This window comes from Podarcis liolepis (assembly GCF_965112155.1).
Source record: "Podarcis liolepis genome assembly, chromosome: 6".
NCBI classification, from domain to species: Eukaryota; Metazoa; Chordata; class Lepidosauria; order Squamata; family Lacertidae; genus Podarcis; species Podarcis liolepis.
Genome location: NC_139559.1, coordinates 34,850,007 through 34,865,366, shown reverse-complemented (window position 1 = coordinate 34,865,366; position 15,360 = coordinate 34,850,007). Strand labels below are relative to the sequence as shown.

General features: G+C 43.3%; 1 protein-coding gene across 4 annotated transcripts in view; it reads right to left on the bottom strand.

Moving 5' to 3' along the window:
- Positions 1 to 3,739: 3,739 nt before the first annotated feature.
- Positions 3,740 to 15,360, bottom strand: part of SYT6 (synaptotagmin 6) — a 142,358-nt gene continuing 130,737 nt past the window's right edge. For 3 of the 4 annotated variants that reach the window (XM_083508959.1, XM_083508961.1, XM_083508962.1), the window contains exons 7-8: positions 13,524 to 13,628; positions 3,740 to 7,272 (exon numbers count right to left, since the gene is read on the bottom strand). In XM_083508959.1, coding sequence (XP_083365085.1) covers positions 7,201 to 7,272; positions 13,524 to 13,628 — 177 coding nt within the window. In that variant the 3' untranslated portion in view covers positions 3,740 to 7,200. The remainder of the gene's footprint in view (positions 7,273 to 13,523; positions 13,629 to 15,360) is intronic. The other variant, XM_083508960.1, reaches the window with a different exon arrangement.

Below are 15,360 nucleotides of genomic sequence, written 5' to 3'. Positions count from 1 at the left end.
TTTCAACTAAATCCCAGATTACAAGAGAAATGGCAAAAAGGCAGAGATTTCGCAGAGAACAGATCCAGTAACCTTGCAGCCCATCAAGGAAAGGGGAGGATATAAAATGATATAATTAATCATTTTACTTCGCAGCATCTAGACAGACTGCTAAGATTAGACATGAAGCTTCTGTGGGGGCTAGAACACCCTGAGCGGCCTAATCTGCCAAGCACTTTGCTTTTACTAAATAATCAGAGATGTTAGATCAGTCGATCTTGGACTCTTTGATGCCTTGGGTGGGAGAGCCATCCAAGGACATGACGCCTTTCAGGAAATTCTTCAGAGGAACTGGGATCTGTGCATCAGCCACCTCAGCTGGTGAAAACCCAAGAGGCAGCACCCATGTGGGTGTGCAGCCCACCCTGGCACCTCTGCTGCTGGCAGAGATGCGGCAGCGGCACTGGCTTCCTGAGATCTCATGAAAACTTGTCAAAATCTCACCAGAACCCGTTGTTGTCATCGTTGCTTTGCAGGTGCCACTGCACAACCCAGGTAAGAGAAGTCTCAGCGGGGGCCAGCGGGGCGAGGGGGGGAAGGGCGAGGTGGCACCTTCCCATTTTGTTTCAGGCAATGAGCAGGACACACTACCTCCAGATGCATGACCACCCCCTGGCACGTACCTGTTATTCAGGGGTTGGCAAACTATGGCCCCCGGGCCAGATCAGGCCCACCTGGGTCCTAAATCAGGCCCGCGCCACAAAGCTTGAACCTGCCACAAAGCCAAGACTCCCAACAATGGCGACGGAAGAGGCCGAGCGGTGGCGGCGGCTCTGCCAATCAAATGCCGTACCTGATTTACCTCAGCATGGCGTGGGGACATCTCTGCCAATCAAATGCTGTGCCTGGTTTACCTCAGTGGTGTTTGACTGGCAGAGATGTCATCACGCCACTCTGAGGAAAACCAGGCATGGCGTTTGACTGGCAGAGCTGCCGCTGCCATTCGGCCTTGTCCTCCTGCCACTGCCACCACCCTGGTGCTCCTGTGGGCCAGAGAGCAGAGCGGATGTCCTCGCTCTGCCTACCCGCTTCATGAGAAGCAGCGGCAGCGGAGGTGGTGGTGGTTGCGGCAGCAGCTCCTGGGAAGGTAAGCACAGCGCCTTCTTTCTCTAGGCGGAGAGGAAGTCTGTTTCACACCACCACTGGAAGCTCTTTGGTGAATGAGGCAGGCGACAAACCGAGAGGTGGCTGGGGCTGGGTGGGTGGGGGAGGACTACTCACCCCCCCTCGGCGTGTGCATAGGAATTCATTTAAAAAAATAAAAAATAAAAAATAGTTTGGTCCTCCACAAGGCCTGAGGGACTGTGGACTGGCCCCCTGCGGAAAAAGTTTGCTGACTGCTGCTGTTATTCATGGCCCAGCCAAAGAGTGACTAGTGGGGTGCCACAGGGTTCTGTCTTGGGCCCTTTCTTATTCAACATCTTTATCAACGACTTGGATGATGGACTCAAGGGCATCCTGATCAAATTTGCAGATGACACCAAACTGGGAGGGGTGGCTAACACCCCAGAGGACAGGATCACACTTCAAAACGACCCTGACAGATTAGAGAACTGGGCTAAAACAAACAAGATGAACTTTAACAGGGAGAAATGTAAAGTATTGCACTTGGGCAAAAAAAATGAGAGGCACAAATACAAGATGGGTGACACCTGGCTTGAGAGCAGTACATGTGAAAAGGATCTAGGAGTCTTGGTTGACCACAAACTTGACATGAGCCAACAGTGTGACGCGGCAGCTAAAAAAGCCAATGCAATTCTGGGCTGCATCAATAGGAGTATAGCATCTAGATCAAGGGAAGTAATAGTGCCACTGTATTCTGCTCTGGTCAGACCTCACCTGGAGTACTGTGTCCAGTTCTGGGCACCACAGTTCAAGAAGGACACTGACGAACTGGAACGTGTCCAGAGGAGGGCAACCAAAATGGTCAAAGGCCTGGAAACGATGCCTTATGAGGAACGGTTAAGGGAGCTGGGCATGTTCAGCCTGGAGAAGAGGAGGTTAAGGGGTGATATGATAGCCATGTTCAAATATATAAAAGGATGCCACATAGAGGAGGGAGAAAGGTTGTTTTCTGCTGCTCCAGAGAAGCGGACACGGAGCAATGGATCCAAACTACAAGAAAGAAGATTCCACCTAAACATTAGGAAGAACTTCCTGACAGTAAGAGCTGTTCGACAGTGGAATTTGCTGCCAAGGAGTGTGGTGGAGTCTCCTACTTTGGAGGTCTTTAAGCAGAGGATTGACAACCATATGTCAGGAGTGCTCTGATGGTGTTTCCTGTTTGGCAGGGGGTTGGACTCGATGGCCCTTGTGGTCTCTTCCAACTCTATGATTCTATGATTCTATGATTCAAATTCAGTTTTTGTATCTTCACTGCAGACATACTAGCAAATCACAGGCTCCCACATGGATGACAAAAACTTTTACTATTAATGATGCTTCTTCCACCACACCCTGTGGCAAGATCCATCTGCTCTACTGTCCTGGAACCAGAGTATCCAGTTCTTTGAGGTGTCCCCTGCATTGATCTCATACAGACCTTTAGCAAGGGAAACTTTCCCCAACAGTTTATCTCAATTTGAGGAGATGCCACTCTTCCTAAATTAATTGATTGATAAATTAACCACCTCCCACATATGTCCCAAGGTAATGTACAAAATATAATAAAAGCAACTAAAAACCAGTTACAAAACAGCACAAAAATAACAAAGGATAAGTTCTGAAAGTGTACAAAATGGACACCTATGGAAGAGACCTATCATTCCAGCTGAGAGAGGTATATATATTCAATTGTTTATGGAAAGTACAGGTAGTGGACACCTGTTGCACCTCAACAGGCATGCTGTTCTACAGAACAGGTGCAGCCACAATGAAAGCCCTGTTCTGAGTTACTGTGGAGCATAAATTTATGCATTTCATGCAGCTTTAAAAGGCATAGGAGCTCTGATCTGTTAGAAAATACGGATGTGTAGGATGAAGGAACCGTTGAAAGCAATATCTCAAATTTCCCCTTTACGTTTTCCTAAGATCTACACCAGGCATAGGCAAACTCAGCCCTCCAGATGTTTTGGGACTACAACTCCCACCATCCCTAGCTAACAGGACGAGTGGTCAGGGGTGATGGGAGTTGTAGTCCCAAAATATCTGGAGGGCCGAGTTTGCCTATGCCTGATCTGCAATCAAGTAGGATTGAATTGAAATGCCAAGATCTTTCATTATACGAATGATCAGCCTTTCAGGCATTTTCTGGCCTCTGTTACTCAGTCATAGCTATTTCTCTGCTGACTGTATTTTGTACATTGTGTATCCTTTTAATGTAGTTTTATTGTATTGTTCTTATATTAATATGAGAAACCTCTGTGGACTTTTGTTTTGAATGAAGGGTGGTATTTAAATATTTTTAAATTAAAAATAAAAATGGAGCTGGGAAGTGGTTCAGAAATGCTTTTGAGACACTTCTTAAAATATAGTGGTGTTTCCTTTTCTCTTTGTGACAGTCCAGACCGCTACAGAGGAGCAACACCACATCACTGCTGACAGCTCCTGATTATACATAGCATACATGGTGCAATCTCAACTGTAGCTTTCATCTTGCTTTAGCCTGGCCTTTATTTAGCGGGCATAATGCTTCCTTTAGCAACAGATGGCTATACCACTGATTCTGTAAAAAATATACACAACTGCTGAAGACAAGCGATTCAAAAAAGTCATTTTATTAGATTGATGCTCCTGTTGCATGTGGCACATACAGAGAAAATTAAGACACAAGGTGTGGTGAGGAGCAAGAACAAATTAGTCTATCACTGAACAAAATTTCCCTGCAAAGTTATATACACGCTTGGAAAGTTTAGATCAGTGAATCAGAACATTAAGGTTGAAGTAAAGGGCGTTATTGTTGTTCAGTTGCTGAGCTTTGTTCTCAGTCTAGCTGAACAAAAATGTACAATGGCAAATTTATGGACACTTCGGCCACTTGAGGCAATATTGTTTCAAGTCAAAAAGCAAAACTATTCCAAATTATTACTTGAAAGAAACAGCATTGTTTGAGGTGCTAAATGTGAGGTGAAAAGCATTAAAAAAACACTCTTTAAGCAAGAAGCTCAGCCGCAATCTATGTAATAGTTAGGTCCCATTGAAATCAATAATCATAAACATGGATGACAATGTGGTTGATTTTCTTGATCCCAATACACTCACTTTGATGGCAACTGAATTTGGCCAGTAACCACTAGACAAGTAATCAGTGTTTTCAAGTCTGGTCACATTGATCATCTACTCATGCATGAGCAATTGAGTGCTGGATACCAAACACACAGACACACACACACACACACACACACACACACACACACACACACACACCACCCCGGAAGCACAAGGTCTGGCCCAAGACATTTTGCTGCCTGGTGGAACAGCAAATGGTGCCTCCATTATACCGCAGTCAAGGTACACAGTACCCAAGGCTAGCCAACTTAATCTGCTACCTGAGGCAGAAAATCCCACAAAGTAAAATTACAATAACCATACATTAAATAAGAGAGAATTTGCTGCCCTTCTGTGACACCTAATGCCAGCTGCCTGAGGCAACTAAAAACTAATGTGAGGGCCAGTACCTTTCTTGTCTTTGACGGATCAGATCCAAAATGGTGATTCTTGCATAGAACTTTGCTTCCAAGCATGGATCACCTTTGCTGGATTATATCAGTGTGTGGAAATTCAGAGAAACCATGCATACCTTAATTTCTGTTGAAATCAGTGGGATAGTAAAATTTTCCAGGGCCATTCAGTTCCACTGATTGCAATTAACGCTAAGTGCACCCAACTTTCTCTAGCTAGTGCTCCCGTCTTTAAAAATTGCTATTGACCTGGCTATTTATTCTGTGCAATGAAAAACTGATGAGAAATTGTAAGCCTTTTATTTGGAATCAGCTGTATTGGAATATTTGAAAAAATTAGGGTGGGATTCACCTAACCAGCCCTGTCAGCAGAAGCCCTGTGTAAGGACTTCTGTTTGCACTTTGGGGGTTTCCCGCATCTCCCCATACACCCACAAAATTGGCTCAGGGGTGGTGGTTAGGAGAACCCCCACTACAGCACATAGGAGCCATTCCACCTGGCAAGCTGAAATGCTTGTGCAGATCGAATAACTGGAAGAGTGCAAAGTTGAATTTCACCCTTAGTTGTTATTTTCCCCACCAACAGAACAAAAAGGCTACATCTAAGCCAGATCCTATCTTGCTCTTTCAACCCTGTTGTTGTCCACATTGGCTGTTTGTCATTGGCCAGTGCTGCAGAATATGTTACCTGCAGACTGATGATGCTAGGTTTGGGAATATTGTCACCACTACCCTGCCTATTTGATTATTAATGCTTTTCTGATGTTACCAGCAATGGCTGTTACCAGAAGCTATGCCTCAGAGGTTCTCATGACGTTGAAGGTAACGAATGTGCCAGTCTTTTGCTGAAGTAGATTGAATATCATCTGACTTTCAGTATTTGCACTGAAAAAAGCACTTGCTAACACTTCTTGCAATCATGCTGTTGGACTATGGGAAGGACTATGCAGGTCTGCAGGTCTCCTGAGAAATGGAAACATAGGAAGCTGACTTATACTGAGTCAGACCAATCGTTCTTCTAGTTCAGAACTGGCAGCTGACTGGCACTGGCTCTCTAGGGACATTCCCCGCCTTATCTGGAGATGCCTGCGATTGAGTCTGGGACCTTCTGCATGCAAGAGAGATGCTCTACCTCTGAGCTATGGCCCCAGAATATAAAAAGGCAATTGAAGAGGAGGACAAGGAAGTTCCCAGAGATGCCCATGTTAGTCTTGAATAATCTATATGGATACTGCATGTGGACAATAAGAAATAAGAACACAAGAACTAGAGGAAGTAGCAGAAGAGGAGAAAACTGTCAAAGGCAAACACTTTATAAGCTATGCAAGTCAAAATGGCACTGGATTGAGATTGCCTGCAATGTAGACATGCCATTATTAGCACCCTCCACATCAGCCCAAGATTAGTGTTACATGACACAATCTTGTGATTTTACAAATAAAGGAATTAGCACTGGAAGGAACTATTTATTTTTGAAACATTGTCAGAAAATACGTAACAACTTTCAACATTTCCCCCCAACAGGGGATTTCCCCCCCACCCCCCAAATTCAAGCAATAAGTTAATTTTAAAAATACTCAAAATGTTGCAGCTTTCAGTAATTTTGGCAAATGATTCATCTTTTTTAAGTACTGTATATGACAGACAAAATCAAAATGCTTCTAGAAAAACCTGCTAGACAAAATAGTTTTGCAAATCACAGACTCTCAACAAATATAGCTGTTTTCACTACTCTCAAGAAGAAGAAATATGGGTGTGAAATAGATCTAAATAGATCTTTAAAAAAAAGAGAGAGGGGAAGAGATAGAGATTTTGTTAAAAATTGCAAAGCTGGGACCAGCTCTAAACTGCAGCAAGAATGAGCTGCACCTTAAGCAACTGAGCTCATGCAAAAGGTTCTCCAGAGAACATAAATACAGAAAAAGTGTTATTTTTTTCCCTGAGGAATTCGTAACTCTGTAAAACACATCAAAGGGCAGGCTGGGTTACACACAGCACAGACTCCATGAACATCACAGTATGAGTAAGAATTTTTTTGTAATGTATCGCTGATCACAATAACAAGGGTTGTTCACATGTCACGAGGAGTCTAATCAACGCCTTTTCACTTGTCAGTCTCATCCCCCTCCAATTTCTTTTCTTAAATCTGCATGGTTATCTGCAGAATGTCAGTGCTTCTCTACTATTTGTCCACCTCCAGACACGCACAAATATCTATTTTACAGGTTATTTTACAGGCCAGTGTTCCGGCCTATGTCACACTGCTCCAACTTTTCCCCCATCCCAGGCAGCCATGTCCAAAAAGTGAAAACCACACAGAACATCACCTTGAGAGACATAAATAACTAAGACAAATATGAGGACAGAACAGTTTTGCTGCCTTTGTCATTGTGGGAACAAGTGCCCTCACTGTCTAACGTCCACTTCTTCTTCCATTCAGCCATAGAATTGCTGTGGAATTCCAGACAAGTGGCAAAGAATCAAATGGAAATGAATCGAAAAAGAACTTGGTTGAGTCCCATTGAATTCACCACTCGATGCATCATGGTGTTGGAGGCGGTTTGGGAGAGGGACAGGAGCCCTGGCTGTCAAAGCTGGCTGCTCGGCCATGCCACTGAGGAAAAGAAAAAGGCAGCAAGTTAGTGAACGAAGTCATAAACAAGCACGGCATAAAAATGTGCTAGCACCACTAATCCAGAGGTCTATGTCAGCTCAGGCAGAGATGGAACTCCAGCATTAGTGGGATGTCCCATTCATTTAAATGGAGGGATGTACAATTGTGCTCTCCATTTAGTTGAATGAATATGTCCTTCACGTGCACACATGAGCTTTCACAAAAGAGTCTTAGAGCTGGGCCAACTGTGCATGCCAGCAAATTGCTTCATCATCATCAGCTTTGTTCTCAGCACCATGAGATATAAATCAGTGTCTTCTGAAAAACTCAAGCATTGATTACAAAATGGAAGGGGAAGACTTCCAAGGCACTCAGACGGGGTAACAAAATGGAATAGATAACAAACTGAGCTTGAGCAATCAAAAGGGCAATTTTGGATTTTAGTACCACTCTACGTGATACCACATTTGTTCAGCGTGGTTGTTCATCATGTTTACAATGATTATGTACATCTTGAAGTATTCCTGCCATGTGCTTGAAATCTAGTGAGATAGATGAAGACAAAAGGAACAGCAAGAGGCAAGAGGAATCAGGGGGGTCTATGTTAATGGAAAGAAGAAGACAAACAGAAAGAAACAGAAGCTGGAATGCACAAACTATCGGAAATCAATCATACTGCAAAAAGAGAAAAAACATTCAAAAGAAGAAAACTGACCAACCAAATATTTAAGGGAAAAGAGTCCCATAGTTATGATGCGGCAATCGAGAAAGGACATTAGCCATTGAGAGGATGAGCACATGAATTAGGAGGTTAAACATGTCTAGTCAGAAGTAAATGCCATTCAGTTCAATGTGGCAAACTCCTCCTAGAGATGAAAGGACCTTTCAATTTTGGTTCTCTCAGTTTCTCATTTTTCCAATCTTAAATTTGATTCTCAACATTTCTACAGCGATTTGCAGAAAATTCTTTTCAAAAACCCTCCTGAAAATTCTTCAACCCTTTAATGCAAAATTCTCCTAATAAACATATTTTTGTATGCAGTTTTGGCTAATTTATACATTTTTTTCAAGCAATTTGTCTTAATATAATGCAGCTTTGTATGTTATTTTCACTAATATATTCATCATTAGGCTCACTGTGACCTAATATAATGCATATTTGTAAACACTGTAAGCACTGCAAAATTCAGATAAGTGTAAATTTCAAAGGATAGCTATGTTTTGGTTCTTACATTGTTTCAGAAAGTGCAAATTTGATCAATTCAGCTTTAAATGCAAACTGAATTGAATTCTTCCCTAATTCCTATTTCTACCATCTAGGTAAGTGGGTCTCAGATTCCAGCTTAAGTTAGTATTAGAAGAACAAAGGACAAAAGGAGGCCAATAGAAAGAAATCAAGAATAATAACCTATTCATTTTTTGAACACTGCAATTCAAAGGGGTGTTGGCGCATTGGGAAGGATTCAAGTCAAAGGCAGAAAAGGATAAAAAGTAATTGTAAACAGTTTCAAAATATGCCAAAATTATTTTTTTACTCTGGATGTTCACCTCATAAGTGGAAAAGTAATGTAAATTGAGTCTAGAAGAAGAAAGTCTGTCAGATGTTAAATGCCAAATACCAATCTCAAATATTGACAGAGTTCCAACAAATGTTTTAAATTCATTATGTTACCATTTTCTTCTACTATTTCGTTGTCAAATATGAAAAGCCATTAACATTGCATATCACTTACCAAATGCTAAATACAATTGCATACCTGCCAGTTATCAGTCAGTAATATGAAATACTGACATTAAATAAATAGCGCTGGGTGTCAGATACTGAGGAAGAATAGCAATAGAAGATGATTTTGTGAAGAATTTGAAGGGGTATGATTTAAGGCAGGGTAGGATACCTCAGGCCAGGGGGCCAAAAGTAGCCCTCCAGGTCTCTCTGTTCAGCTCTTGAGGCTCTCCCTGGGCAGTGCCTCTACCAGGGAAAGGCTGGGTTAGATAATCCCATAGGTCCAGACATCTTTCTAACATTCCCAAAGCCAGCATATGGGTTAATTGTAGTGTGGCAGTTAAAACTATAAGCTATGTGCTGTGGATATTTTGGTTCAAACATCAGCAGAGCCATGAACTCACTGGATGGCCTTAGGCAAGTCATCATCTCTGAGCCTCGGTAATCATCTCTTCTGACCTATGATATGGGGATAATAAATAATGCTGGCCTACCACAAAGGGTTATCGTAGGAACTACTGAGATAGTGTTTGTAGAACACTTACAGTATTGGCCTGTGGGGTTTCTTTTAAGTTTGTGTTTATAAGCTGCTTTAGGAGGCCTTTGCCTTGAAATGTGGTGTAGTGGCAGAGTGCTGGACTGTGGCCCAGAAGACCAGGATTCGGATCCCTACTCAGTCAGGAAGTGCACTGGGTGACCTTGGGCCAGTCACTGTATCTTAAACTAACATACCTCACAGGGTTTTTGTGAGGATCAAATGGGGACAGGGAGACCCGTGTTCACCTTGCTAAGCTCCTTGAAGGGAATGCTGGATGTAACAATAGCAATAATGATAAGGACATTTGCTACGCAGGTACTAGTTTTTATAATAGTTTTAATTGCATTTAATTTTTAAAAGTACAATGCGCTTTCAGGTAAAGATTAGAAGGATTGCACTCATCATGTCATTTATTTAAATAATATGAGAAAAATATATAAAATAACAGCCCTGGCATCAGTGAAGGCTGGCCTATGAGGGTGAATGGGGAAGTGCCCCACCAACCTCAATTTGCCCTTAGCCAGACCCCACCTGCCTGCCTTCTTTCTTACAAAAAGTAAAACTCTGCCTGTGATTGACTCTGGCTCCACCTACTGTTGACCTCCCCGTGTTCCACCCTACCACTTCCAATGGCCACGAGTCACCGCACCCTGCCATAGCATAGATTGCTTAGATACTATTATGTCTTCCTCATATTACCGGTAATCATGATTGCTAATGCAATTTTTGTTTGTTTTGTAAACCAGCACTCTGCTGTCAAGCCTTTGATCACCAAACGCATCATGAAAAGTACGTACAGCCAGCCATAGCTAAGTTCCTTATCTTATCTATGATAAAAGGCTGCTCTTACTTTGGCTTCAGTGTTGCTTCGCATTATATCATGCAATTATTAAAAAACAAACAAATAAAAACCCCCTCAAACGACTTCAAAACTTAATCCAATAATTCTGTCAAAATTTAGCTAATGAAGTTTAGCAGGATCCACTTCCTAGTCATGAGGTCATTGTTCAAATTGGAAGACCAGAACAAGCTGGAAGTAAATGAAAAGCACAGCGTGCAGGATAAGCACATTTTTAGGCACTTTAGATTATAAATTATTGGCAACGTGTCTTCAGGCTATGAAGTGCAATTTTAAGCATGCTACTCTCAGTTCTGAATTCTTGCCTTCTGACCTCTGGTGTTGTGTTAGCATTCAGGCAAGTGTCAAGCTTGTTCTATGAACACACGGCTTGTTCTTGATGTAGAACTAGGTACTTCAAAGATGTCTTTGGTATACTATTCGAAGCCCTGTGTTTGAATGCATTAACAGCACTGTTTTCCCACATTTCACGCAAATCCATAAAAGAATTCTAGAACTGTAGAGTTAGAAGGGAGTCCAGGCGTCATCTAGTTTAATCCCCTGCAATGCAGGAATCACAGCTAAAGAATCCCTGACAGATGGCCATTGAACCTCTGCTTAACAACCTCCAATGAAGGAGAGTCCATCACCTTCTGATGGAGTCTGTTCCACTGTTGAACAACTCTTACCACCAGAAGGTTCTTCCTAATGTTGGGTCAGAATCTCCTTTGCGCTTCGAGACCCCCAACCACCCCCCAAAAATGAAGACACAGTGACATGGGATTTTAGTTGGTTACTGGGCAAAATTTAGGCCACAACTTTATTGAATACAGAATGTGAGTGGTATTGGCTTAGGCATTGGAATCATCCAAACTATACCAGACTCCCACCCGCATTGTGGGGAATCTGATAAAAGGGTGAAACACCGCCAGAAGGAGCCCTGCTGATGCAAACCGACTCGAGCTCACCCCCAGTGCCCCTGTGGGGTCCTGGTATGGCCCTAGCCCATACCGTGGGGTTTCGGACAAGACCCAAGCCAACCCCTGATTCCTTTAACGGAATACCCTTGAGCTCGGAGGGGCAGGTGATGGCCGCACCTCACCTTCCCACACATTGCTGACCCAATGCCTAACCGCCAAACCTTACAAAGTTGTGACGATTGCTACGTGGTAGGCGGAAACCAAATGGCTCTGCCAGTCTGCCAGATGGAAAAAAATTCCTACCAGGCAAAACAGACGACTAACAACATCCATAGCAAGGCCAACACACCAGATAAATGGGGGCGGGCGGGTGATCCGCTGTGTGGAGGCAAAGAGGTCCAGCAAACATCACGCAAGGGTTAAATAATGTTTTGCAGCCACCCCCCAAGCCAAGCCATTGGCTTTAGGGACCAAGTGATTGCGAAATGACCAACTGGAGTGGAGCAGGCCGTAGCTCTGCCCACACCCAGGAGGTGGGAGATGCCTGGGGGCCCAAGCGCAACGCGTACCCTCCTTGAAGAGGATCTGATTTCTTCTAACTTGAATCCATTGGTTTGGGTCCTACACTCTGCCCTAGGAGAAAACAAGCTTGCTCTGTCATCCATGTGACAACCCTTCAGATATTTGAATATGACGATATATCACCTCTCAGTGTTCTCTTCTCCAGGCTAAACATATATAACTCTTTCAATCTTTCCCCCAAGGCTTGGTTTCCAGACCTTTGATCATCTTGGCCACTCTCCGGTGCACACGTTTCAGCTTGTCAATATCCTTCTTAAACTGTAGTGCCCAGAACTGGATACAGTACTCCTTGCCTTTCTGGGGCTTAAAGTTTGCTTCATACATTATGTGGCGGCAAAACCAGGTTCTTGTACCCACACTATATTTCCTAAAGCATATGTTCTCCTACAAGCACAATATGTAAAATAGATTGTACAAAAAGGCACTTGCATCACAGCCCTCTGTTTTGTATCTCTGTCTCTATTAATGGCAGACTTCTACATAAAGGAACATGAATTTCCAAAGGACATTTCTAAACTCCCCCCCAACCCCCCCTCCAGTAACAAAATCAACCTCTCTATCTATTATTCATCACTGAAACAGGATATTTGAATTGTGGCCTGTTTTTAAACAGCGATTCAGTTTTTCTCACCAAGTTGCAAGACTAAAGAGAAACATTGGTCTCTTATGATCTTCCTTAGACTTGGCTTTCAAGAAGGCCCAAATAACCCTAGGCCTGCATAAATAAATCCAGAGTGCATTCTGGTAACTTCATAGATCCATGTGGTTAGGTTCCAAATCTTAGATAAAGGTTGGGCAACCTCAGGGCCTAGGGACCAAATATGGGCCTCTGGGCCTCTCTATGTCACCCCTGGGACTCTTCCTAAGCCATGACCCTTCCTAGGGCAATCCTGTTCCATGCTTTTCTCGGGGTCTTTTGCCTGACTGGAATGTGTCCTTGAATTCTGATGATGCCTCTTCCTTGCCTGGATGGAGAGAGATGCATGTATAAATGTCTAAGTTACAGCCATTTGCTCCACATGCTTTTGTCTCTGGCCCTACTGGCAGCTGGCAGCTGGCCCCTGGAAAGTCTCCTTGGGCTGACAAAGTTCCCCAATTCTTGCCATGCAGAATCAATTTTCCAAGACAGGGAAAAACTGTTAATATGGAACCTGAACATCTGATACCTCGATGCTGGCAGATTATGGAACAAATAAAGCCCTTTAAAAACATCTAAAAACCAATTTTAAGCTCTTTGTGTTTAAAGGGAGCTTGAGACGCTGACAAAATATTGATTCCAACTGTGACAGATTCTCCAGAGAAGTTTCCTTGCTCTAAATACACAGATGGAATTGCTTTTGAACAAGCCCTCTAGGGTGTCACCTACACTCATTAAGTACCTGATGTATTATTTTAAACAAATAAATGTCACGGTCCCCAAAGACTGAAATGGCCTTATTAAATTTTAGATCTATTTTATTGTAATGAGCTGATGATAATATGAGTTTGCAATACCAGATACAACCAAACTCATCCTCCGGAAATCTCTGCTAAGCCCTTTCCCCATCAGTGTCTGCAAAAACAAAAAAACAAAGAACAGGCCGCTGTTGTTGTTGTTTTTATCTCTTTGTTTAATATTTTCTTGTAAAATGATCCTTGTCTGATGGATACCTTGGAATATTTGGAGTGAGACAGCATCACAGGAGAAAAGGAGTGGGATGACTCTGCTACAGGGATCACTGCCTTGGGAGCGCTCAATCCAGGTGCTGGATTTTGCTGTTGGCAGAAATAGATAAAGGGTCATTGGCGAATGAATTATAGGGTACGTTTGTGCTAAAACAAATTAGCACTAAGGGGCTGTTTCAGTTTGCGTATTTAAAGGGCATACCTAAATAGCAGTCTTGAAGAGTGTCAGACAGGAAGTCATTGTACATCCAGCCCACATAAACCAGCAGTAGCACTCTCACCAGCTCTACGCTGGGGAAACCCAGCCAGATGGGCAGGGTACAAATAATAAATTATTATTATTATTACTATGCAAAATGATGGTGAGACCAGTGCAGGGTCATGCAGCCCACCACCCAAGTTACTGATGCATGCATATTTTTCGCGCTTAACACCACATGCACGACAAATAGAAAGCACAAGCAGTTGCAACCCGAATATCGCCTGAGGAATTACCGTATTTTTTGCTCTATAAGACTCACTTTTTCCCTCCTAAAAAGTAAGGGGAAATGTGTGTGCAACTTATGGAGCGAATGCAGGCTGCGCAGCTATCACCAAAGCCAGAACAGCAAGAAGGATTGCTGCTTTCACTGCACAGCGACCCCTCTTGCTGTTCTGGCTTCTGAGATTCAGAATATATTTTTTCTTGTTTTCCTCCTCCAAAAGCTAGGTGCGTCTTGTGGTCTGGTGCGTCTTTTAGAGCGAAAAATATGGTATATTTTGGTTTCTCTCCTGGGTAAGGAGTGCAATTTGGCAAAGGTTGTGGCTCAGTGTTACAGGACATGCTTTGCATGCAAAAGGTCCCAGGTTCAGTCCCCAGCACCTCTAGGTAGGGCTGAAAGAGATTGTTCTTTGAAAACCCGGAAAGCTGCTGCCACTCAACATGGAGACCACCGTCATGTTTGGCAGATGGGTGGGGCCATCTAGCTTTCAGTCGCCTGATGTCACAATGATGTCAGGTGACCCATGTGGTGATTGTTGGGGCTTCAAAGCACCATTCACTGCCCTCTGCAAGCAGGGGGAACAGCCATAGCTCAGCGGAAGAGCATCTGGTTGGCATGCAAAAGGTCCCAGGTTCAGTCCCCAGTATCTCCAGGTAAGGTTGGGAATGTCGCCTGCCTGAAACCTTGGAGAACTGCTGCCAGTATTGAGCTAGATGGACCAAAGGTGCAACACAACTTCCTTTGTTCCTGTGATGATCAACTGATATCAGGTGTAGGGCAGGTAAGTTGTGGATTGTATAAATAGCCTGGCAGGTCAGATGGGGAGGCCCGAGGAGGCTAATTGGGATTATGGGCTGGAGATTTCCCATCACTGGTGTATGCAACAGATAGACCAGGGGTCTGACGTGGTATAAAGTAGCTTCTGCAGATAAAGGGCAGGTGAAAGACCACAGAAGGAAGACACTCAGGGCTTTCCCTGCCAATCATAAGAACATAAGAAAATCCCTGCTGGATCAGACTAACAAGCCCATCTAGTCCAGCATCCTGCTCTCAGGTTTCTATAGGAGCATATAAGGAGGACCTGAATGCAACAGCACTTTCCCCAAATGTACTTGCAAGCAACTGGTATTCAATAGCATACTGCCTCTGAGAGAGGAAGAAAAACATAGTTATAATGGCTAGTAACCCCTGCTAGCTTTATTCTCCACGAATTTGTCTAATCTTCTTGATTAGGCAAGGATTGAACCACCTCCAATGAGTAAAAGAAACTAGGCTTTCAAAAATCCAGAATTCTCTTTCTGCACCACTTACTGAAAATAATGGTGAGATTTAACAACAGC